Genomic DNA, 27,273 nt, shown 5'->3' on the forward strand with positions numbered 1-27,273 from the left:
TGTCAAGATCTTTTTAACATACATGTAAAAGCCAGCAATAAACAACTCAAAATTTACAATTTTAAAGTATGTTAAGAAAGTTTGGAAATCATAATTGAATCTGTGTTTTGTGAACTATAGCATAAAATAAAAGTAAATTGTAGAAATCAAGGAAATCTGATCATTAGTGTTAATTAATGCTAGCTACCCACCTTAACTGAGAAAACTTTTTTTTAGCAAACAACAAGAAAGTTTTGTGACTGGCACCATGCATATACAAGTGGTTCAGAAGAGAATTGCTATTCACATTTTCAAATTAGCATCCCTATCAGTACTTGAGGGGATCACCGTGGTTACATCAGATACCCATCCATCACATAGACATCAGTGCCTTTATTGACTTTTTATTTGATGGCTTTTCTACTGTTTTTAATTCAATGAAAACACAGCAAGAGACCGAATTGATTTCCCATTGCTTGGTGTTTATTAGCTATTTACATTAAGCCTAGCTGGGCTAATTTCCCGCAAGGTTAACATTTAACACATTTATCTGACATTTTTTGACTGACTCTTTTTTTCCAAAAAAAATACTTTTTATATACTTTCCAGATTTGATAACTTTATAAACATATTGAGGGAAAGTTTATACAATCAAAATATAATTAGTTTCTAAGAAAATTGATAAAATATACAAGTGCTGTTCTATCAGATGAACAACATTTTAGGGCTGCAAGAAAACTTGAGTTTATGTGATATTTAGAAACCAAGCAAAGACAGTTGAAGTATATAGCCAAGACACAAAAAGGAAATGTTCTCCAAGCTGTCCTTATTTAACATCCTGCTGTCATGAAATAAATTAAACTCTAAATGAGTTTCACCTTGGGTGGGAATGCAATCAGTGTTATTGACCTTAAATTCACTGTGGTCACCATTGGTTACCAAGTGTACAGTTCAAGGAATACGGTGGTCAAGTTTGCATTCACAAAGTTTGTGAAGGCGGGCGGGAATGGAGGGTGACAAAAGATCCAAGCCAACAAGAAGGCCTGCCTCTTGAAATTTCAAACTTCAACACCCCTGGTAATTTGGTAATCTCCACAAATTACTGTAAAAGAAACATGGTTGTTTAGTGCCCCTACCTGACCCCCAACTCCCACCCCAAAATAAAAACCTGAATTGCTATAATAAACACTTTGAACATCTGAGTAAACTTTTACAGAATAAAATTGAATCATTTTTTCTTATTATTTTAAGAATTGGACAATGGTGCCAATTTGGTAAAAAAATAAAGAAAATCTAACCCAATTTTGGTGGGGAAAACGATGGTATTAAAAGGAAAGGAAAATCTCCATTAAAAAGCATTATTGTGTACATCTGTCTATTGTAATTTCAAAACTCTATGCTCAGGGGAAACCAAACATTAAGTCTGCAAGTCGGGTTCATTAGCTTCAACTAAATTCAGATTGACAGTGAATCATTTCAAATTTCAAGACGGTGACTCAAACAGAATTCAATCCCATCAACTGAGACAGGTAGATAAGAAGTATACGTTTACTACACATTCCTATGCATTTCCTAAACCCTATTTTTACCCGAGATACAAGATGCTGTAGAACAATAATATGAAATAAGTTTGAGAAAAGGAAAATATCTGATTCAATTGTCGATACCCTCGTTTATTTTTACTTTAAAATGATTATTAAACATGTGTAAAAAAAGATGACCAGAAATATATACACAAGACCAAACAAATTTATTTCTAGTCAGTGTGTACATCTGTTCGAAAGATGACACTCACAACTTTTCTTTTTTTGGTTTCTGCGCAAAAAAAAACAAAAAAAAACATATCTCTGGAACAGAGACAAATCTTTTGTAGCCTTATAAATTCACATTAGGTGATTTTATGAAATGATATTTGTCAAACTTTGCAGTATTTAGTTTGAACAATTTAGAGAAACTATCGAAGTGGACATTCTGGAAATAGACACACAATTTCTGATGTACATGTAACAGTGAGTTACTGGTGGTTTCATAACATCACAGATTATATAGCTCATTTTGTATCTGCCAAATTTCTGATTCTTATCATGCATACGTTTTCAATTTGAATTTGAGTATGTGGAGATTTAGATATTGTAAAACAAAGTTACAAGCGCATCATTTTGTTAAGAAAAGGATATTCAAGATTACAGATTGAAAATCAAATTCAATGAGATCGATAAATGCATGCATATCTCAAAGATACAAGTTAAGATTTTGTCAAATCAAACAAATTGTTCAATTTATTATAAACTTTACACAATTTTAAAGAAATTTTCCCTAAAATTAGTGACATGAACAGATTTATATTTACATTAGTTTTTATGCATAGTAGAGTTATCAATAATAATTAAATTATGCAACCATCAGCTTCATGGTTTCCCAATGGATTTGGGATCCCCCTTCGAATGGGATCCTCTCTTGGGTTTGGGATCCTCTTTTGGGTTTGGAATCTTTTGGCTTTGTTACCTCAATTGGATTTGAGATTCTTCCTAGACCTTGGGGTTTCCCTTGGCTTTGGGATTCTATAAAGCTACTACCCTGTTTAGTATCTCCCTTGGCTTTGGGATCTTCCCTTGAGTTCAGAATCCTATAAAGTTTTGAAAGCAATGAATATTTTGTGCATCTGTTGCGGTAGGTTGGTCACAGGTAAAAAGTCATTAAAACACCACACTACACCACGGTCCTTTCACACGAATGGCTCCCCTTTCACATAATTAACGCACCAATCGGCAATATTATCGCTTTATTTTTGAATAAATACACTGAGTCAACATTCGGTGGCCGGCGAAATGAAAACCAATCCCTTAGCAGTAGAGTTAAACTTATAAAGAAAACTACTGAACCCTTACTGTCGCCCACTAGGGGTCAACAGAGAACAAATAACATAGTAATTTTTTTATGTTATTTTTTTCCCTTTCTATGCACAAAATTATGCGAAAAGTTTGAATATGTTCAGCTATTTCAAAACTGACATAAATCTATCCCTCCCTTTTCCCTATGATGAAATGGAATGGCCTTGCTTGAAAACGTACTCCTCTGTCAATCAAATTTACTCCAGAGCTCGGACTGCATAAACAACGCGAAGGAGAACAAAAATAGCAGATGAAATGAACCAATTTAAACCAGGTTGTTAAGTGCCTATTAACTATAACAAACTATTTTCTGATTGGCTAGTGTTTAGGTATCGTCAGTTGCGGAAGCAAATGAGAGGGGTTTCGTTACAGCTATCTGGACTTGAGAAAAATCTTGATTCAAAATGCTGTGATGATCTCCATAAAAAAAAAAGACGATGGAATTACTGCCTGGGATATTTAAGTAGGTCGTACTACATTGTTCCTCTGCAGAGGCTGGTACAAGGGGTGGAGAATTTACATGGCTTGACACGGCTAATTGGCAGCCAAAAGACTGTACAAATCCATCCAGAAACTTGCAACACCTAAGTCAACACGTAACCGACCTGGTATACAATAAGACAACTATGCCTATTGGGCGATTACTTCAAGCACAGATACTTATCAACCAATCAAAAAGTGGCTTCAAAGCCCACTCAATTATTTCTAGTTCTTGATAGCCATACTTGTATTTCTTGATATTTATACTGACAAGGTAATGTACCCCTAGCTAGGGGGGGGGGGGGTGTTTGTTTTATTGACATTTTTCATACTTGCCTATTTATGAGTTTCAACCTTGTCCCTCGAAGGAATGCAAGCATTATGTGGTCAACAATGTCAACAATCTGTGAAACAGATGCTTCCCAACAAATAATAACAATATAACGATTACCAAAATATGATTGGTATCCTATAATTAGGCTAGTAGCAGGCAGACTCATAAACAAAAATAAAATACACTAGCTGGTGATGTCTATTAAATAAACATTTAGTTCTTGCCAGAGTTTTTATTCTCCATGGCAGATTATTACTATCTAGACCGTACTATACAAATATCTTTTACTTCATTCACTCTGGGTGTGAAATAGATGCTTTCTGAATGAATGAACAGCTATCAAATGTAGATAAACCAGACTAGTTTTGATAAGCAAGTTTCTCATATCAAGTGCCCTATGACCAGTTACCAAGTAACTTTATCTCTCCTCCACATACGGTTGGACTCAGCGGAATGTAATCAGCTTTTAATAACCCAATTCTCGCTGCCAAAGAAAATCCCAGCTCCCCAGACTTGTCAGCGTGGTTGGGAAATTACATCACGAGGAAAAATGAAATTGTGAATCTGATCAGGTATCAATTTAAGCGAGAAATACGTCATTCAGTTATTTGAAAATAACATGAAGTGCTTTGAAATTTTACTTTAAGAAACATGTTATAATGTTACAATGAAAGAAACTTATGAGCATCACCAGAATTCCCTAGGGTCACATGTACATCCTGGTATTTTGAGGTTAGACGTCATATGTACTGGTACTTCAATGACTAATGTCACCGTAAATATTTTTGATGACATATTTAAAGTATTATCATGGATTACCATGATGAGTGACCTCAGTAGAGATCACACTGTCTGGCACTGTGGTGCTAAAGGCCATACATACTGCCACTTCAATGACAGAAGATCACATATTCTGGTACTTTGATGGTGAAGGTCACACATCCTGGCACTTTGATGGTGAAGGTCACACATCCTGGCACTTTGATGGTGAAGGTCACACATCCTGGCACTTTGATGGTGAAGGTCACACATCCTGGCACTTTGATGCTAACAGTTACACATCCTGGCACTTTGATGCTAAAGGTCACACATCCCGGCACTTTGGTGCTAAAGGTCACACATCCTGGCACTTTGGTGCTAAAGATAATTTTTGTGGCATATTAGTTGCGTTCACACACAGCTCCTTAGCACAGGCTAAGAGGTCAAATTGTTTAGCCTGTGCTAAGCAAACGTGCGTGAACGCTTAGTACGGGCTAAGGAATGCTAAGTACGGGTTAAATCTGATCCGAAATTAAGACGTGGTCTAGACCTTTAGCACGGGCTAGCGAAGTGTGCGCAAATGCTTAGCCCAGGGCTAAGCCCCCTCTGCAGCGACTTTTGGGTGTGAACATTATGCACGTGATCAAATATATCCAACTTTCTCATTCCCAAAATGGCAACCGAGCTCAGTGTACACGCTTCCACACTGATTGGGTCGCTGTAGTAGAGCGTACAGCAGCTCCAATCGTAGACAAAATAAATTTGGTTCGCTGTCTACGACATGCATTAATAAAACTATGTATTCTGTTACGCCGTTGTATACTGTTTCTGTGCATCCAAATAAGTTGGGACAGTCTTCTCCCGCGTTCCTGTGCACGTCGCTTCAAAATTAGAACGAAACATGTCAGCAGCAGAAATAGAACCTCGCGCGTGTCATCCATTTTTCGTTCATAAATAGCGGCTTGCCAAAGGTCACCAACTGATGGTGCCCCTTAGCCCGTGCTAACGACTGGCCCTCCCTGTGCGTGGAAGCAATTGGATCTAGCCGAAATGCAAATATGCTAGAAGCCTAAATCTGCTTAAATCTAAGCCCGTACTTCGTGTAACGTGAACACAACTATTTAGAGAAATATCATAAATAACCAGGATGAGTGACCTTAGCGGGGTCATAGTATATAGTTCTTAAATACAGTCAACATGTTTTCTGAGGCAATTAATCTGGTGACTTATGAAGAGATTGAGATATGACCTCAAGGTCATAGTAGCTGATATCTACTCCAACATACATGTAAAGTAGAGCTGTATTTACAGCTAATTAAGACCATTGAAGCAGTTCTCATCATCTAAAAATAGTACTATCTTAAAATTGTGAAAAAATGGCTGTTACAAATGGCTGGCCTAAATAATGTTTATTATGGAAATGCAATTTAAACTGAAGCAGTAATGGTTTGGGTTTAAAAGGAGAATGAATAAACATAATTAGTTGATAAAAATGGTGCCAACAAGAATATATTCAATCAGTGGACTCCCCCCCCCCCCCATCTACAAAGGGTCTATTCCTTACAACAAAGAATTACAAGGGCATTAACCAATCTCACCAGTGTCTCAGGACTACCAACACTATAGAGAATCTAATATTGATCACCATTGTCTTGAACTTTGACCCAAACTCACCACAACATGCCTATTACCCAATACCTTAATAACACGCTTCTTGAAGCTCGGTTTCATTATTGTTTTTTTGTTTGGGGAGGGGATAAACAGACGACTAAAATCATACATCATCATCATAAAGATGATAACATATTAATATTGCTCTATTATTTAAAATGTACTGGTTATGTCATACACCGTAACAAACGCTAGGGTAAAGTATGCTATTCTAATTTTAGAACAAAACTTGAAGAGAACCATTCTGTTATATCAATCTCTACTCACAATCTGCTCGCCCACAGTCGTTAAAATTTGTACAACTGGGTAGTAGAGAACACTAAACCCCAATGTTACTGAACGAGTCTTGCTTTTCTGGCAACACTCAAATGCGGTACCAAAAATATTAAAATTTAACGAGTTTCGAACAACAAATAAAGAGTAAGTGCATGTATGTAAATTTTTCATTCATAATTTATTTTAGTTATTTTTGCTAAAGAGTTGAAAACGATCAAATTTAATGAGAGAAAATATTGTTTAACAAACCAGACTGTAATACTGTACATACAACACACCAAAGAAATGTGTATGGCATTGTCTAAGGCATTCTTTTAAAAATAATCCACAAATTAAAAAAACAAAACAACATGGTTTATTTTTCCACAAAAAAAAAAATGTTTAAACAAACAAATTTGGGAATATTCAACAGGCTAAATTTAATTTTGTGGCAAATCTATCTTCTGTTCAATGACTACACAATAACATAATAAGTTTCTAGCGAGAAGGATGAAGGGACCAAATCAAAAACACTATGAAGAATTTTCTCAATTTCACCTTTGGGATACACCTACAAACTCAATCTGAAAAGATGTACAGTTAATTAACCAAACAAATGAAATGTCAAACGACCGACTTTTGCCTCAAAACATGCAACATCGCTGGCTCAGGTAACCAAAGAAAGATCAGTTATAATTATATGCAAATTAACCATGGACACAGATCAGCATTGTTGAATCAAAATTACAGCCACGTTTTTTTGGAAAAAAAAAGGGGGGGGGGATGTTGTTAGCTGAGAAAAGAAATCTGCTGAATGCAGGTAATTACAAGCACTGTCAATTTGTGAAGCGATGCCCTTTTATCGTTAATGTATATTTGGTGTTCGAATAAAACTGCTTAGTTGTAATCTTGTTAGTATCTAGTTAACATGCACAAATTGGCTTCGCCGGCGTTTTGACGTTCAGTCAGAAATGGTAATTTGTATAGTCAGGCCAGGAAAAAAAAGTAATTACCAAAGTAAGGTTTACCCTTCGGCAAAATATGATAATAACATGGTTTACATGTTTCATCAAAGTGTATTACATTAGCAAAGAGAGGAATGGTAATAACAACGTTGTCCCGATTACTGACTCATACTGGGTCTCATGAATTAATCTGACGCTTTGACAAGCAAATCTGATTACATAACATTGAAAAAGCAAAGAGATCTTGCGTTTCCATGGAAACTTTATAAAGCTGGAAATCCTTGAATTCATCACTTATTTAGTTTCCTTGAGCTTACAAAATCTTTCCTTCGACTCCAGTATGATCAATATTAAAAGGTGTTGGATTTTTTTTTCTGATCTTTATGCAAAAGTCGCATGTAAGGCCCATGTGTCACCAAGTGGGTTCAAAAAAATCATTGCTAGTGAAGTTGTTTAGGAGAAAATAGGTCCCTGGGTTATCACAAGCCATGTGAATGTTCATCCTTATAATCAGGGTTTACTTGGTGTGTTTATTACCGATAGTTTTACCTTTTGTAACTATGTATGTGGCTATTAATGGTAAATGGGATTGGTCTGACTGTGTGTGTGCGTGTGAACCAGATCCCACCAAATTCAATATTCATTACTGTAAATCACTTTATTTTCGCTTGGAATTAATTTTTGCTATTTTCACTGAAGGGATGATTCAGTGAAAATAAAATCCAGCAAATATACTTTTCCTATATTTTTCATTGAACTCGTCAAAAATCAGTGAAAAGAAATTCCATACAAAACACCCAAAAAGTCTTTTCAGCGAAAATTAATTCCAGCTAAAATAAAGTATTTTACAGTACATTGTACATAGCTGAGCAGAATTTGATGAAACTTTTCTATGTATGCAATTTTCATATAATATTAAGGTGTGCCTATATATTGTTTTATATCTATGATTTAGGAAGACAAACTTCCTAATGTCAATTTAAAAAAAAATATTTTCAACTAAAACAAGTCATTAATGCAATTTTCAGTTACTCGTGAATCTTTCAAGTCACAACAACAAACTTTTGTCGGCATCTCTGCTTTCCTAGCAACCTCAACATTTATAGCTTTTTATGGTTTTAGAATGTACACATACACAATTTCAATTCCAATAAACAATTTCAACAAGCAATAAAAAGACCATATTAAAGACTATATATAGTTGCAATGAGTCTCCCTCAAATCAACTAACTCCCTCAAATCAACTAACTCCCTCGATTCAACTAACTCCCTCGATTCAACTAACTCCCTCGATTCAACTAACTCCCTCAAATCAACTAACTCCCTCAAATCAACGAGTCTCCCTCAAATCAACGAGTCTCCCTCAAATCAACCAACTCCCTCAAATCAACTAACATGGCTATTTTTGTCCCAGTTTTTTGAAGGAAAGTGCAGACTATAAGCAGAACTATTTTGTGAATTTGTGATGAACAGAGGAACTGGTGGTGATAACTATAGTTTTTTCTTCTAAAACACATATGTGTTCAGTTCTATATAGTACTGATACGAGTACAACAGTCACCTGTCTGAAGTTTATACATAAAAAAATCATTGATAATTTAGAACACTTCTTGAGACTACATGATACTGCACTGATTAGAACCATTGTGCTAGAAAACCTATTACCAAATTAAGATTGAAGTCTACTTGTGTAATTTGTAAAACTCAACATTTGATCAAAAATTGTCTCACAGCGAAGATTTCCGGAGACAGATATTCGCTCATCTAATACTTGTGTACATTCAGATTTTGGACACAAACGAACATAATTTGCCATTGAAAACAAGCAAACAGTATTATGGCTGTCTTTGGGGAAGGCTATGAGTTGTCATGGTGATAAAAGGAATGGCTTGGTATCCGGGAGAAAATCGTATAACTTATACACCTGAAGATATCCAAAGAAGCATCACCAAAGGGTGAATGCTAAGTGGGAAAAAAAATTATTGTAAATCACCAATAGCACAACGGCCTCAAGATGGGCACAATAACCACCACAAGGTTAGAGACTGGGTTCCACAGCTGTGCAGTGTAGCAAAAGAAACAAGTACGGTGAAAACATGATTGTACGTACATGTATGTACGATTGGCATGTCCAAACCCTATCACAATATAGATCTGGCAGGACAGTATTTGTCTTAATGCTCATGTCTTTCTTCTCGACTTGTTATTCGGACCTTGATACTTGTCTCTTTTGTAATAAAATGCATGGTAAATATTGTCTCGTGCACACACCGAGTGCGGCTATTAAATTATCATACTCGCGCACAGACGATTAGACATTGTGTGGCCGCAACGAGAGAAAACATAAAGCGAAGGCTACACACCTGTGTGTTAGTTTGCGGGATGCAAAAGAAAACAACTGATAGCAAATATAAAGGATTAACAGCTTCTTTGGCCAGCTACTAGTTCAAATCTAATTTGAAATTGCAATATTTTTAATTTTTCAGGAATGCATGACAGAATTCAGCATTTCAATTCTACACATGGAAATAACCAATCATGGCGGTGTACAAAGCATGCAAGTGGAAAATTTGGCCTGAAACAGACTTTACTTGTTCTTTCAATTTTGAAGTGGCAAAATTTTAGGTTTTCAAGGCTGATTAACATACCAGTTACCAGTGTAGTACCAAACCCGGTCAAGACGAAGCAACCAGGGATTGAAAAGAATGTAAACTTACCTGACTTTCAAAGTATTGAATTACAAACTTAGTCAAAAAAAAAAAAAATTCAGTTTTAATTATTAAAACCTTAGCCGTATTAACTTTGTAAATTAGTCTTTGAAGAGCATGTGGATAGCAAATTTAGTTTAATTAAAAAAACTATGGAAAAATTACATATAACAATTTTATATTATATTTTAAATCAGAAACTGACTGCTAGTTGTAATTGTAGAGGGTGACAGTGATAGTGACAGTCTAAAGAAAAAGATCGGATAACAAGTATTACAAATGTAAAAACAGAATTTGTAATTCACTCTCGGTAAAACAGTGAAAAAAAATAAAAATCATGAATCCTTTTATATAAACCAAATTATTTATGTAAGAGCATTACGACAGCTGATGACAAACAAAGAGATTTATTTACAATGTAACACAGGTACTGGAGAGAAAAACATTGTTAAAGCAATTTGAGTAATTACCGTATTAATATCGTTCATTTCACCTGCCATTGTAATAACAAAATATCAATACGTGCCTTTAAATAAATTGACGGTCTTTATGGGACGCTGAAAGGGCAATAACAGCAATGGAAGCTGACAATCACGGCTTCTCACATAAAGGATACAGCATTGAAAGGAAGCTTTTGTTCCGTTTGAATAGCATGGTCCAAGCGGGAGGTTACAAGAACGTAAACTACTATGAGCACCCTAAAGTTCCGCTCCTCCTTCCAAACAACTAAGAAAACGTTGCACTTTAACTTCTAGGGCACTTGCTCTTTTATTTTCTGTGATACATTTAAAATTTGGAAGTTCAGGGGATTCTGATTATATGTGATAAACAATTTGATCAATCAATATTAATTGGTATTGACTAATGAAACTTCAATGAATACAAAAACAAATCCACTAATTATTAGCAATATAGGCAAATAACATTTCAATAACAATTAAAATTGTTATAATATAAACCCGTCGATTCAATTTTCATGTATTTGGGAATTAACAAAAATCATCAATTTTATTGTAATGAACAATTTCACTTTGGTTTTTAAAACAGTTGATGACAGATGCTTAATTTTGTTCCAGCAAATGCTCCCAAATCACAAAAATTCAAACAAGAAAAAATTCAACAGCTTATAATCAATCAATCTTGATGCTATTGCAAAATATTTAAACGCTCTGAATTTGATATTTAAATTGACTGGGGAATGCTAAGGCAATCATATAAAGTCTGTCCACAGAGAGTTGAGATGAAGCAAAACAACAAGTACCCAAAGATTGACCAGATTAGTTAACGGCTCCACCAGAGAAAAATGAAACCTACATCTTTGCCCATCCAGCTGCTGCAATGAACAGTGGAGCTCCTTGAAGGATGCAGTCAAGAAAAACGGTTCAGCCTGAGACTACATGTAAACTTGTGGTAATTTTATCTGCAGCAATTGTACTGTAACAGTTCGCCATTCTGCTCACATCAATCAGTATCGCCAACTTAGAAATAACATGGAAATACCTTTGTATTAAAGTCTGAAGAAAGACGATGTTCTATTCCTTTTTGGCTCTTAAAACAGTGAAACTCAAAAAAAACATACACATTGACTACACTAGAAGAAAGAGTGGCAGTCAGTAATAAGGGTCAGTTGTCAAATCCTTTGGAAGAACAAAGCGGCAAATAAACAACCACAGTTGAATAGCAGTTCACCCGGATCCTTTGAGAAGGTAACAGAATGACCAGAAAGAGAGCCTGGATCAAAACAATTGGTTCTGAAAGCATCAGACTATTCTGATGTTAATAACTTTGTCCAATTCCTTTTAGTAATATTGATCATTTTGGTTTAGATTGTATTATTACACTGAACATTGGAATCACAGGGAAACTTGTCAGTTTTAAAGAACGAGCCAAGCATACAGTGATAGGGATTCAAATTCCAGCTATGGACAACGTTTCTCTGTTGCGCTAACAAAAGTATCCTCGTCTACACATCTCCTCGTTTTAATCTGCTTCTTGAAGTGTGCGTTTTTTGTGACTCGCTTATTTGCCATGCATTGGAATTTCTGTATTCATCCCCTTCAATGCAAATAGAAGTAGTAATCACAGCCCCAAGTCACAATACAATACTATACTAGAATCAAATTTTAATACCTTTTTAGCACAAGCATTTTGATTTTTTTTTTAAATATAAAATCACTCTAGCAAACCTATACAGCACAATAGTTTTTGGTGAAATAAAACACAACCAGGTGATACATGTATCCTCTAAGCTCAACAATTATTTTATTTATCAGCATCTAATGGGTACTTTAATAATGAGTAACAATAAAACAGTAATAGGGAGGCTTCTTTTTTTAGAAACATTTGACTTCTTATATTTCGGCTCTAATTATACAAGCATGGATCATATTAAATTTGACCTCATACTTGTAAGTTCAACTACTAAGATTCAAATAAATAAATTAACTAAACCTTGTGTAATATCATGAAATGATACCATACAGCTGTGGGGCATTTTCAAACAACAAGGGTCGCTCCACAGGCTCGGGTTTCTGAGGAGAACGATTACCCGATCTGAGTACTGATGGACATCAAAGATGTTGGCAGTTTGTGAAGTGCGAAGACAATAAAATGAACGTACAATAGAGGTAAATCTCACATCGGTCTATACACACATTCCCACATTCGGGTATTGTTCAGAAATCATCTTGTGAAAACACACATTTATCACGTCGCGGACCAACCCGATGTCCACACGATACTCATTGGGTCATACGTACACAAGCTAAATGCACCAAGCTGAAACTGGGTGGCCGATCTACGCTAACTGCCGTCGTTATGGCTCACACTGTATATGTTGTTGATTATATGAGAGTAAAACGAAGCGGTTGTTTATCCCAGAAGTCCATAACTTTGACCGGTGCGCTGTTTGGAGTTGGTACTCAACTTGACCAAGATCGACAGTAAGTCGCTTTGAACTTCAACTAAGAAAGTCACATCGAACTAAACAATTACTCACGGTAAATAAGGACGCCGAAATCACATTGAGGTGAGTGATTTGCTGAGCAGCTGCAAAACAAATCCATGAAACTTTTGAGTCGGTCATGGATGCCGTTTCTTCCACCGTATACGATAACATAAGACAAATGCACTTACCCCCAAAGAGTAAAAACAACAGCCACAACGATCCTCGGACACGCCGAAATACCCTCCATGTCATTCTAAATACACCGATCATGCCCTAGCTGTCACATATGAGGTCCACAGCGAATGTTCAAAGGTCTAAAACCCAATGTTTTCAGCACGATGTATGTCTTTGAATGGCTCTGTGCTCCCGTGGAGTATCAAGTATCCCACTCACTATAAACTTGTTTCCCTACTGCACTGAAGTCATTCCTATGCAAATCGCTATTTATATTCAAATTAACACCAGGCTCGTGCAAAGACAGTTTCTGTGCTCCTATTGTTCTACTGAATACAGTAGGATTGACAAGACAAAATCTAATCAGGTCGTTTGTAAACAGTTATAATGTATCTTTTCAATGGTAACTAAAAAACAAAGACGCTAATTTGTTTTTCTGGCCAAAAAGGACCGCAAAGGCCGAGCGCCATTCACCACTTTCCAGAGATTGAGGGCGCCCAACAAACTTTACCGAAAACACAAACTTTTATATCATGAATTTCACCCAGCTAAATAGAACACCAAATCACGTTTTAGTAACCGTGACCAAATGTACAACAAATACAGCCTATACTAAGAAAAAATGAGCGGTGGTATAAGTTACATGAAGTGCATATATTGCGAACTGAACGGTGTTAAGTCTCAAACGGTTCTTTCAAAACAAGAGAACGTAACCGTCTTTCCGGTAGCGGGCGTGCCATTCAAGGAATATTCGACCGCGGACGACTTTCTAACTCGATCATTTTTTTCTGTAATAGCCTCGCACATTTAAATTTTAAAATATGGAGACAAATATTTGTTTATATTGTCTTCGAATGTTGTGGTATGAAATAAACATGATTCCGGCCAGAATACCATCGCTAACATTTCGTTGTTTAGTTGTTCGGTGTACGATACCCCTGGGGAGGGGTTCTCTGAATAAAGTATGGTACCCAAGCTGAAGTAAAAAAACGCGTAAAAGGGGTGTTATTTAGTTATTTGACGCGTATACGCGTGTACCGTGTTTAGGGTCGAAAGTGTTTAAATATATAGATAAGTGTGAAAAAAGGAATATCATGTTACTTCAACTTGGAAACAGTATGATTTTAGCAATCTGATTAAAATCCGATGTAGTTATGAGGCTCCAATTTTGTTTATGACCCTTTATGTAATATTTATTTGTATTTTAGTTTGAATATGTCGATTTTTTGTTTTTTCTTGCATACTGGGACACGATTTTCTAAAAACTGATTAACGGCAAGAAAAAACAAAAAATCGACATATTCGGATTTTAATCAGATTGGTATATAGGTTATCTATTTTAACTTTCTGCAATTGAAAAGGGGTATAATTGTCTAAAATAAGTACGTGTTTAGAGGCTTTTTCTTAAAAGCAATACTTCAGCATGGGTACCATGAGTACACCCCTCACCACCCCCATCCCGGGACGATACCCCGTGGTTGAGATTACGGCATGTGCGACATGTATGTACGTTCTGTAGACTGGGGAACAAAGACACTGATATTTAAAGAATAACTACGAGTAAATCCGAAATTACGCAAACCGGACATTCCTTCTTAAAAGGTGGGGTCGTCGAGCAGCGCGTGTTCACATTTCTTGCCAGTACAACGTATGTGACACGCACTGTGACGTCACTACGAGTACCATATCGAACAGGACGCGGAGCGTTGACCGCCGCCCTTTAATTTATGTACAATACTTTATTTTTAATCACAATACTCTAGTGTGTGGACGTAGCGTTTTGTATAAATGTACTTTATCATTACCAAAATATGTAATCACGTGGCAACTATAATTTTTGCATCATTTTATGCCACTGGCAATTACAATTATATCACGTTTGAAAAATGCCTACATTTTCTCTCGATAGATAATGACGTCATAGTCATATTTTCAGGCTACTCATTACAAATGTTTTATGTTACAAAGTTACTGTAAACATTACCGAGAAAATGATGTACACAGTGATTGTAAAACCAGCCTATGATTTTAGGGCATACGCCACTATTTCCCGCTATTACAAGGATATATATCACAATATCTAACAATTTTACTTGCGACATAAGATAAAAAAAAAAAAAAACGACACTGTCTTACACGTTAATTGGTGGTGCGAGATGATTTTAGTATGTTGTAATTGTGGTCGAAAGAAACTATTTTCCTTGATAGTTGGCAATTGTTTAAGAAAAAAAAAGCTTTTCGCTGGGTGAAAAAATGTGTAAATGATGGTTAATACACACTTTTTGGCATATCACGGCTATAAGCGCTACTGGTGATAGACTTTTTATACCATATCACCCAGCAAAAAAAATGATATACATAATACTAGCAATCTAAATAAAACTGTCCACGACATTTCGGACACACAGTATTCTGTTGGCATGAATCCATAATAACGAAACAAACACAATCTTTAATTCGGGTCGTACCTCCTTTAAAATGTCGCCATCGCTGTCCAACAACACCACCGCCGGTGGATGAACTACTAAGGGCTGTGACATACATCTGTCGTAGGGTGGCGCTATGCACACAATCTCAGCATCATCATACAACTCAGAGTCGACATAACGCCCATTGTATTTATTTCATTCTAGTGTAACCGCAGATTATTTTACATAGAACATACAAACTGTACTTCTAGTTTTTTTTTAGTTCTGGTATTTTCCTCAGCGAAATGTAAACAGCTGCACAAGTTACAAATCAAATGCGCCATTACGTAACGAATTAAACAAAAATGGATAAAATGTTAAATACGAATAAAATATTGTATAGTCTTGCGTTTATGCAAATACGCACTTCCACTCAGGTTATCAGCAGTGGGGGTGACCGAGTATGCATTTATTTCGAGTTTTCGTCCAATTGCACCTCGTAATAACGTGCCCCCCCCCCTCATGGGTGTAACATCCACACTTATGGTTAGCAAGTTGTGAATATTCACAAAACGCGGACCACCGGGGTGGCCGTTATACTTAAAACATCACGGTTACTCGTGCGATTAACCATAGAAAAGAAATCGATTTTAAGCAGCGACCCCAATAAGTCTATCAGTAATTTGCAAAATCCAAAATGTTTGACACAAAGATCGCACGAACCTCAAATCAAAGAGTTGATTTGCAAAGTCTGTACCATACAGATTATCTACTAGTATTTTAGACATTACGTTTACGGAAGCGAGAGTGGATGATCAGTTCTACATAAACTCGCTGCTTTTACGAAGTTTGATTGCGTGGATTCAGGATGCGCCAGATTTAGTTTCTGCGATAAATCGGGAATTCTCGGGTCTTCAAAATATATAAAAATGTATTACTAGTCTGAGATTTACACAAGTTTTTCCCTTCATACAGTATATTAAAAAAAATAATCCTGATTAACCCGCGTTTGATGGGAAGGGGCATTAATTTGTTCTATTGTCAGGTCTCCATAAATCTCCCATTGATGTGCTCCGGTATATTTAAAGACCTTCGCTAAATCTGAAGTAAATATCCATATTCGCAAGCACTGGTATCACCAATTTAAAAATGTACAATGCCACTTAACTCGAGGATTTCATTGCTTTGGGAGATCAACTTTAGGGTAGGGCAAGTATTTTGCTGGCATTTTTTTAAAGAGTGAATATGGTCTGATGTTACAGTAATGTAGGATTGTAAAGCACTGCACAAAAAACAAGACTTGTATATCAATGCATTTATTTACAATAAATTATTTGACCACAATTCGAAATTAAATTATTGTTCAATTTCAAAATTCCTCATCTTCCTCCTCGCCTTCATTTTCAATTGAATCTACTCCAACTTCTTCGTAATCTTTTTCCAATGCAGCCAAATCTTCGCGTGCTTCCGAGAACTCCCCTTCCTCCATACCCTCACCGACATACCAGTGGACAAAGGCGCGTTTGGCGTACATTAAATCGAACTTGTGGTCAAGACGAGCCCATGCCTCTGCGATGGCAGTGGTGTTGCTCAACATGCAGACAGCTCGCTGTACTTTGGCTAAGTCGCCACCTGGAACGACCGTTGGTGGTTGGTAGTTTATGCCAACTTTAAAACCAGTTGGACACCAATCGACAAACTGGATGGTACGTTTTGTTTTGATAACTGCAATAGCAGCGTTGACATCTTTCGGAACAACATCGCCACGATACAACATGCAGCAGGCCATATACTTTCCGTGACGAGGGTCACATTTCACCATCTGATTGGACGGCTCGAAACAGGAGTTTGTCACTTCAGACACCGAGAGTTGCTCGTGGTAGGCCTTCTCAGCGGAGATCACGGGGGCATAGGTAGCTAACGGGAAGTGGATGCGAGGATACGGAACGAGATTGGTCTGAAATTCCGTCAAGTCTACGTTCAGAGCACCATCGAATCTAAGAGAAGCAGTGATAGAAGAGACGATTTGACCAATTAGGCGATTCAAATTGGTGTATGTTGGTCGCTCAATGTCGAGATTACGACGACAAATATCGTAGATTGCTTCGTTGTCAACCATAAAGGCGCAGTCAGAGTGCTCCAGTGTCGTGTGGGTAGTTAGAATAGAGTTGTACGGCTCTACGACAGCAGTAGCGATCTGTGGAGCAGGGTAAATAGCAAACTCCAATTTCGACTTCTTGCCATAATCCACGGACAGACGTTCCATCAACAGCGACGTGAAACCGGAACCAGTGCCACCACCGAAGCTGTGGAAGATGAGAAATCCCTGCAAGCCGGTACATTGGTCGGCGAGTTTACGGATTCTGTCTAGGACCAAGTCGATCAGTTCTTTACCAATTGTGTAGTGACCACGTGCGTAGTTGTTAGCGGCATCTTCTTTACCGGTGATGAGCTGTTCGGGGTGGAATAGTTGGCGGTAGGTACCAGTGCGCACCTCGTCTGCAATTGAAAAATAAATTGAAAAAAGATAAAGCGAATACGACAAAATACAACAGCATATTAAAGCGCGGTGGTCGTCGCGCAGCGAGTGTTCGAATTTCATGTAAATAAATGCATTTTACACGCGTTGTATACGTCGCTACGAGTCCCATATCGAGCAGGACGCGGCACGACGACTGCCGCCCTTTAATATTTGTGCCCAAATACAAATTGTTTTATCTTATTTTTCAAAGACACGAAACTTGGTACAGTAATTTTTTTCGCAATTTAGTTGGATTTGAATTAATGGTTCTCACCTACTACGCTTGGTTCCAAGTCCACAAAGACGGCACGTGGTACGTGCTTGCCACTCCCAGTCTCACTGAAAAACGTGTTGAAGGAATCGTCACCACCTCCTACAGTTTTATCACTTGGCATCTGCCCATCTGGTTGGATACCATGTTCTAAGCAGTACAGCTCCCAGCATGCATTTCCCATCTGCACACCCGCCTGGCCAAGATGCATTGATATACATTCACGCTAAAAGGCAACAAAAACGCACTATTTATCGCAACTAGCAAAATTGTTTAGATTCTAGGTTAGAGATTTTTTCCCCCGGGTACCAAAGAGTGTAATATCGCTATAAACTTGCACAATTCACGAAATTATTGACTCTTGGGGGGGGGGGGGTAACCAAATATCGCCTTGTGTCTATGTAAACGATTGGCAAGTGTTCAGTGCAGCACGATTCAACACAACTTGGGTATTAGCGATGTGGAAATGGGACTGTCCATTTCGATGTCAAGTAATTTGATCAGAAATTATTATATGAAAATGTCGTTTCACAACCACGGAACATTTGAATCAACCGTGACGAATCCGAAAAAATTGCAGGTCGCCCAAAGACTACCACACTTACCATTTTCGAGCTGATTTAGAAGCGCGACTGAGAATCCACAACGTAACGTACAATAGTGACCATGGAAATAAAGACAATGTGACCAGTGTTCGTTTTATATACTCACTGTATGTACCACCTGGTAATAGTATGCGTTAGTTAGAATAGAACCACAATTGGATTATTCCATTTGGATAGATGGTACTTAATTGGTCCATTCCATTTTTATAAAAGATTTACGGATTTGAACCTACATTTTTGTTTTATCAGAAGAAGAAAAAACTTTTTTATTGGCTTACTACTTTGAACCTTATTAATTTCTGTATTTGTTTTGTTTTTTAAAAACATTACTTTTTGTAATCTGTGACGTAAAATTGACAACAAATGAAGTGAATCTTTGGGGAATGTGATCAGCAACATAAGTACTTGCCCTCATCACCTGGCAGCTAATTTGCATATTTATTTGTTTCGTCCATTCACATTCAGGTACTAGAGATGAAGCAACACCTCGAACTACTAGTATTCAGTGACTTGGGTAAAAAGATAAAAATGGGGAAAAAATCGATGTTTTCAGAATGCATTAAGCATATACACAAATAGATGTGTATTGTTAGCATATAACAAACCCTTGAAACCAATATTTGTTCAATATAGTACAACCACATACGACTGTGTGGGGGAAGGGTGAGGTTCGGGTCTTCTCAGTCACGGAAGTGAACACTGAAACGGACACGTCATGTAACTGGAACTCAATCTCGTTTATTCTTCAACAACAACGTAATACAGATGTTAACTCGTAAACAACTGGAAAGCAACTGCTCAAAACGAGCGCAAAAACATACAATGTTGCCAATTGCCAATATCGCGTCAAGTAACAATTTGTAGGGCGGGAGGCGTTCTCATTGCCAGATTACGAATACGGTGTTTACTCCGACGTTCGGAACACATATTGGCCAAATTACAACTGGGTGTGCTAGTTTCTCATAGCATTACATGCAAAAAATGAAATACGAAGAAAACATGGTTATGAATAAAAGATCAATAATTGAAATGAATCTCCCCACATACTGGGGGCGGGCACAAGAAATATTCTGATTCACAGATCAAATATTTTCCTGAGAGAAATCAATAACACAATACACGTTTAAAAAACTCAAGGTATATATAAATTGTTCAAAATTGTAACAAGTGTTCAAACATATTTTACAAGTCCTTTATAATGTCACGGACAAACTTTCGTGCTGCTATTGCAGCTTTCCTCGGCGGTCTTGAGGGCGGAGATTTAACAGTACTGTCCGGTTGATCAATTTCACTTTCCTTGTCGGTAAGAGGTTGAAACTCCTGCTGGCTATCATCGGTGGATATCTCCATCGGGTATAATTTCTGAATCGGGCGGTTTGTTGTGCCTGTAGCGGTACGTAATTCTGCTGCTCGTACTAATCCATCTGGACCGTTAAATAATTTGGTGACTTCAGCAATGTTCCATTTGAATCGACGCTTGACGTCATCATGAACTATTACTACGTCACCAACCTTTATGGCGTTGTGTTTACTTCCGTCAGCTGTGAAAGCGTGTCTTTCTCGCAATGCCGAGAGATATTCTGTCGACCAGCGCTTCCAAAATTCATTTTGGAGGGCTGTTAACAATTGATATCGACTATTCATTGTGTGGTGATTTCCACGGATTGATTTGTCGAGTTCATCATCATCGACCGGTGAGTTCGGAAGTGGGGTTAATAGGCGTCCCGAAATCAAATGTGAAGGAGTCAGCGCTGTAAGGTCGTTGTTTGACGGCGATACATAAGTCAAAGGTCGGTCATTGAGAGTTGCTTCAATCTCGGTTAGAATTGTGCGGAGCTGATCGAAAGTGGCTTGAGTTTTACCAAGGGTTTTCTTAAGTGCCGTTTTTGTCATGCCGATCAGGCGTTCCCAAAACCCCCCTTGCCAGGGAGCTCGTTTGGGGATGAATGTCCACGTTACCTTATTTTCGGCGAGAAGTCCTTGAACTTCGGGTGATGACAATAGTTCATGCAATTCGTGCGATGCCGCCAAGTAAGTCGTTGCGTTATCGGAAAGAATTTTGGATGGTAGCGATCGTCTCGCTGCGAACCGTCGAAAGGCTAAGATGAAGGAGTGCGTGGATAGATCGGGTACAAGTTCGAGGTGCACACCGCGGGTTACCGCACATGTGAACAAACACACATATGCTTTAGCTGATCGGTGATCGGCGGTACGTACGTACAAGGCACCGGTGAAGTCAACTCCGGTGACAGTGAACGGGGGCGTGACGGTCACACGGTACTTCGGAAGCGGTGCAGTAAGTGGCGCATTGTAGGGTTTACCGTCGACTCGCTTACAGGTGACACAGCGTCGAATAATGTAATTAACAGTCTGTCTGATGTTCGTAATCCAATATTGTTGACGAATAGCAGTCACGACAGCCTGTGTCCCACTGTGGTGTAGACGTTCATGTTCTCGGCGGACAAGTAGCGTAGTAAAGTAATGTTTGCTTGGTAACAATGCAGGAAATTTAGTAGTAAAGTTCACATCTGCGTTGTGAAGTCTGCTGCCACAGCGCAAAACTCCGTCGTCATCGATGAATAAACGTAGTTGTCTAACAAGTACACCAAAGCGTTTATTGTTGTGACGGATGGTGGTGAATGAATCAGCGAAGTGTCGTTGCTGAAGATCAGAAACCCATGTCTTTTCAGCTTTAGCGATTTCTTCAGCGGAAATTGATGAATTCGCGGTAGAAATACGTCGGCGAAGTTTATCGACGAAACGACGAATTAATACAGTAACTCGAAGTAATCGTTGCAAAGTGCTGAAGCGAGTTGGGTCGATTATATTCTCGAGATTGATGTTGGGTTCATTTGGTTCGTCGTCAGCATCATTCATCAACAAATCGCTATCGTGACGCGGTAACGTATCTGAAGTCGCGTTGATTGACAGCGGAGGAATCAGCTCACCTAGCGGTTGATTGGCTGAATGTAGTATGTTGACACTGACGTCATCACTGAGACTGGGGGAGTGTTCAGAGGTTTCACATACATTGTAGACATGCAGTTCAGAGTTAGTAATGCGACTTGCAGAGTTTGCGTTATTGTTCTCGGTTTCGTGATCGGAGGGACCGTTATCAAGTTGCGACGATCGGCGTTCATAGTGCGTAGATGCGGCTGGTGGCGCGGCGTTCGATGACCCCTCGTTGACCGGTCGTAATGATTCGCGTGTGTATAATGTAGAGGCGGTGATCATTTCAACTTTTCGCGGTACAGCTATAGATAATTGTTCATCTACAATTTCCTTTATTGGCGAAGGCATGTTTATCAGTACATGTAGCATGTTGGTTGTAGACGAGGTATTTCCGCAAGGCTTAGGTCCTGAAAGAAGGTAACCAAATGGTGACATGACAGCAGTCGGTCCGTCTCCTCGAACGACCCTGTCAGTTACGTATTGCCAGTAATAGTCGGCACCAATAAGTATGTCAATGTCAAAGTTAGGTTCTTTGTCATTAATGGGGTGGGCGAGTACTAGGTCCCTTAAATGTGGTAATTCTAGTAAATCACTAGTGACATAGTTTTCCATATTAGCAGAAATTTCAGGTATCAGCAAAGCGTTCATTTGTGATACAGTACCGTCTAATGCGTGTAAATTCAATGTCCCACTTTGTAGTATACGTCGTTCAGCTTGTTTACTTCCAAAAGCTGAAAGGGCAATTATTTCTGGATTAGTCGTGTTCATTGCAATTTTGCTAGCAAGGTTTTCAGTTATAAAACTTCTATTGGCACCCTCGTCAAATAGTACAGTAGCAGTAGTCATGTTATTGTCATAAGAAACGTTAATTTTGGCAGTCTTGAGTAGTACAGGTCTCTGTGAATAGCCAACATTACCGGAATTTGAATGAAATACAGCCGAATTGTTACTGACTTTCGGGTCAGTAGGATTCTCGTTAACCAGTGTCGATGAGCAATCGGTGTGATTGCAAGTGTGAGCCAGTGTACCTCTCCCTGGCACCGAGGTGTAAGTAGTTTTAACGTGAGTGTTTTTATTTGAAGAATGTGATGTATTGGAATGTGAACGGTTTGTTATTTCCTTGTCTTTACTTTTGTCATGCAAGGAGGTGTGATGTTTTTTTTGACAGTGGCGACACGAATACTTCGACCTGCAGTTATTGACGACATGATTTCCCAAACAGTTAAAACATAACTTGTTGCGTTTGACTATGTCAAGTCGTGAATCAAAATCAGAGACAACTACACAGTCGTTTGGGGTATGACCCCCTTTACAATAGGTACATGGAGGAGAGGAGTAAGTCTGTCGTGTAGTCGATCTTCGGCCACCTCTGGTATTAAATGGCGGAGCAGTTCTCTCGCCTCCTCTCATTGATGTATGGAAGGTGGCTATGGTAGGAGTCTGTCGAGTATGATTGTCAAAATCACCAATATGATTTACCTTAATTTCAGTTAGTATAGCCTTACGTAAATCGGGAAGTGTCCACGGTGTATCTCCCCGGATGCGGTATAGCGTACGATGAAAGTCAGTGGGTAATTTCTCCAAAATTAACGGTATAAGTAATTCTCCATATGCGCTTTCATCTTTGCCGTGCGAATTAAGTCCACGAACATGCGTTTCAATCGTGTCGTAGAAATGTCTAAGACTCGCTGTGTTGTTCGCCGGTGTAGGTAGTTCCCATAATGCTTTGATGTGTGCATTGATGATGGCTTGTTTCACGCCGTATCGTTCTTCTAGTAAAGTCCGAGCATCGATGTAATTATCGTTAGTGAGTTCGAGTCCTTCAATGGATCTAGCGGCTTCATCTTGTAGTAGGCTGCGCAAATAAGTAAACTTTTGCACATTAGACAGGCTTTCATCGCTGTGGATGGCGGCATTAAATGTATCGTAGAAACTCGTCCAGCACAGAGTATCTCCGGAGAAAGTTTGCAGTTCAAGTTTGGGTAGATTTACTGTTCTTCTTGGCGATGCGTTTGCTTGGAGTTCGTTGGCGCGAAATGAGGGGTTAACGGGCGGTGCGACGGTACTACTTTGAACTCGCGGTTTCGCTATCGAGATAGTGTATTCAACTTGGTCCTTCTTGATGACGAGATCGTCAATGTAGTCACACGATTCTGTGCATTCATTCTCGTAGTCTTCGTCGCTGACTTGCTCCAACTGCATTTGTTGCTGAATTTGTTTGTCGAGATTACGTAGATCAACAAACCGATCGTTCAAAACTTGAGAAAGAGAGTTGATTTCTCGGTAGAGGCTTTCTTTTAATTCGTTCTCGACTTCGTTAGACAGTTGTTGTAGTTTAGGAGTGATTTTGTTAAATGTTCTTGTCATCAAACTGCGTTGAATACGACGAGTGAGCTTGAGTCCCTTGACAGAGAGAGGGTTGGGTTGTGCTGTTGCGGCATCAGTCCCCGATGACGTTCCTGGATCAGACATCGTTGTAGAGTACTTGCTTCTCCGTAGAAATGAGAAATCCTGGTATCTGGCACCAAAAATGTGGGGGAAGGGTGAGGTTCGGGTCTTCTCAGTCACGGAAGTGAACACTGAAACGGACACGTCATGTAACTGGAACTCAATCTCGTTTATTCTTCAACAACAACGTAATACAGATGTTAACTCGTAAACAACTGGAAAGCAACTGCTCAAAACGAGCGCAAAAACATACAATGTTGCCAATTGCCAATATCGCGTCAAGTAACAATTTGTAGGGCGGGAGGCGTTCTCATTGCCAGATTACGAATACGGTGTTTACTCCGACGTTCGGAACACATATTGGCCAAATTACAACTGGGTGTGCTAGTTTCTCATAGCATTACATGCAAAAAATGAAATACGAAGAAAACATGGTTATGAATAAAAGATCAATAATTGAAATGAATCTCCCCACAGACTGCGAGTTAGCGATCGCAACTGACACATTTTGCTACTTGCGACTCGCAACTCACCACTCGCAACTGTTGTATTTATGCACCCTTACATACCTCGCGTACGATGTCCAGGAATATAAATATTAATTGTATGGGCCTTATCATTTCATCATCGTTTTTGCATTGTATTCTTTGACTTACACAATGACAATTCTTGTGCATTTGTTTTTGCGTAATAATCTCGGAGAAAATTGCACATTAGGAAGTTCCTCCAAATACAAGAACTCCCCAAATATACAAGAAAAATGTATATTTTAGACATTACATTCACTTCTACTCAAAAATTTTCTGTATTTGAGACATAAAAAGTACATATCTTGCTCATTTCGACCGCGATCGTCAAACACGTACAACGCTTATAACGACTTATATGATTGGTTAAAACCGAAAGGTGAAACTTTCCCATCCAATGACATTGGTTGTTGCACAATTACACCTAACGACCAACAAGGAAAACTATCAGAATGTTTCATATCACTATTGCCGTGTACCGAGTACAAACTCGGTTTGATTGTTTGTCTGAATAATATTTTACTATTACGCTAAACGAGCAACGCAGCCCAGCATTCGGTTATCATGTGACCTCTTCTGGGAATCCGCGATCGAACCAGGAAGTAGGAACTGTTTTTAATAGTTCGTGTTTAGATCTCAGAGTACAACCACGTTCGTTTATGGGTTTGCACCAGTTTACTTTATTGTTCCCAGTAACCTGTGACACACACGACACCTTAGCTATGCTATAGTTGTGTAATTTCGAAGGTCCAATTCCGTTTGCACTGCTGTGTTACTGTTCTGTGTGATCTTTCTGAATTACAATCAACAACAAACTTCCGCATATATAACTTTCTACAGTTTCGGGGCGAGTCGAAGATGGCGACCACTACGGTAAGTTTTTGACCCAAGATAGCCTCGCCCCACTTCTTGTTTATATAGTACAGTCTATGTTTAATTTAAATCTGTGGCTGAGGGTCGGGGGGAAGTTGGGACATTTATCATTGTAACCTTTGCAAATGTGGAAGTCTTTGTAGAAAACATTCGGTATATAAATTAATTGTGGTGAGGCGCGGACATATGAAACAATATGCGTCATATACTCATGTCTGTGTGTAGCCGTGGTTTCGCGGCGTTTTGGGTCCGGGAAGGTATTTTGCTTCGTCTATCAGTTATATATACATCGTCGGTATACAGTCGGACCCTAACGCCGCGGGTCCAACTGTGGAGCAAAATGGTAAAAATGGCAAATGACACTACCGACCTATATAACTGGTCGGAAAACAACAAAAATATACAGATTTCCATAGTTGGACCCGCGGCGTTAGGGTCCGACTGTATACCGACGATGTATATCTAACTGATAGACGAAGCAAAATACCTTCCCGGACCCAAAACGCCGCGAAACCACGGCTAGTCCGTGTGCAGTCATCTTTTTGGCTTTAAGTAAGTACCATACTCCTGATTTAACATTTCGTTGGGCGGAGGTGTATGCAGCTAGGTATGTAGAACAACTATATTTACCCAAATCAGCAACACACTTACATTCCCTTTATGCGTACAAGGAAGTAGAGTATGGATACAACGGTTTCTCTTATCGCTCTTTGTTAACATTCCCATTCGAGGCTGAATGCGTGTTTGCTTTCTTCGATTTACAAATTATAATTTTATACAACTTTATATTTTTAAATCAAAAACTTTTTTTCTTGTGTTTTTGTTCAAATGTAGAATACACATAGAAATACTCTATATTTTAAATTAAAAATTTTTCAGTTCCATTTTCATGTGTCAGTCTTTTTTAGTAGCACATTCTTAATTACTAATTACTAAAGAAAATTTACAAACCAACTAACTTCACAATGATGTTCACACAATGGCTTTTGTTTTTTCATCATTTATCCATTCTAGGCGTAATGCATGACCCTGGGTAAAGGTCACACATCCTGGCTCTGTTTGAGATCATTATTTTTATACATCAGCAATATTTTCTAGTATTAGGTTAGAAAAAAAAAATTTTTGTGACTTTTTTAACTTTTTTTTTCTTATTTTCTTGTTTCTGTTCACTGTATCCCTATACATGTATTATTTTGGACGCCATAGCAACAACATTGTTGATGACTGGTTTGCTATGCGCATCTCATTGCTACGTTATTGGAATTAAACCAAAGAGATTTCAAACTACTACTGAGGAACATGTAGAATATCAATAGAAATGCAATTTTATTTCAATTTATTTCATCCAAATGTATAAATTGCTGTATAACAAATGGCAAAGTTAAAGAATGGTGGTCGTCACGCCACACATGCACGAGATATGGTCTCATATGACTTTCATTGTAGCGCAGACCACATTTTACAAACTAAAATGTTATCAAGCTTTACCTGTATCTAGGTAATTT

The 27,273-nt window shown here is 38.3% G+C and overlaps 3 protein-coding genes and 1 long non-coding RNA gene across 6 annotated transcripts in view; 1 reads left to right on the forward strand and 3 right to left on the reverse strand.

The window, feature by feature from the left end:
- Positions 1-13,398, reverse strand: part of LOC100329057 (receptor tyrosine kinase-like orphan receptor) — a 60,292-nt gene extending 46,894 nt beyond the window's left edge. For both annotated transcript variants that reach the window (XM_085503403.1, XM_085503402.1), the window contains exon 1: positions 13,178-13,398. In XM_085503403.1, coding sequence (XP_085359529.1) covers positions 13,178-13,259 — 82 coding nt within the window. In that variant the 5' untranslated portion in view covers positions 13,260-13,398. The remainder of the gene's footprint in view (positions 1-13,177) is intronic.
- LOC102802515 (uncharacterized) overlaps positions 1-27,273 on the reverse strand; it is a 494,330-nt gene that overhangs the window by 111,635 nt on the left and 355,422 nt on the right. The gene's annotated exons all lie outside the window — the stretch shown is intronic.
- Positions 16,872-19,073, reverse strand: LOC100370993 (tubulin alpha-1A chain-like). Its single transcript, XM_006813483.2, has 3 exons — positions 18,969-19,073; positions 18,367-18,589; positions 16,872-18,070 (listed from the first exon to the last, which is right to left on the reverse strand). Exons 1-3 carry the CDS (start codon positions 18,969-18,971, stop codon positions 16,941-16,943), a joined length of 1,356 nt encoding a protein of 451 aa, XP_006813546.1. The 5' UTR covers positions 18,972-19,073; the 3' UTR covers positions 16,872-16,940.
- Positions 25,487-27,273, forward strand: part of LOC102808249 (uncharacterized) — a 47,093-nt gene continuing 45,306 nt past the window's right edge. The window contains exon 1 of the mRNA XM_085503405.1: positions 25,487-25,768. Within this exon, the coding sequence (XP_085359531.1) occupies positions 25,754-25,768 (15 nt within the window). The 5' untranslated portion in view covers positions 25,487-25,753. The remainder of the gene's footprint in view (positions 25,769-27,273) is intronic.

Source organism: Saccoglossus kowalevskii, chromosome 9 (genome assembly GCF_978046115.1).
Source record: "Saccoglossus kowalevskii chromosome 9, keSacKowa6.1, whole genome shotgun sequence".
NCBI classification, from domain to species: Eukaryota; Metazoa; Hemichordata; class Enteropneusta; family Harrimaniidae; genus Saccoglossus; species Saccoglossus kowalevskii.

Bases quoted from the DNA above. Each gene is read 5' to 3' on its own strand.
- LOC100370993 (XM_006813483.2), bottom strand. The intron at 18,071-18,366 runs GTGAGAACCATT...TTTCAATTGCAG, and splicing joins CTTGGAACCAAGCGTAGTAG to ACGAGGTGCGCACTGGTACC.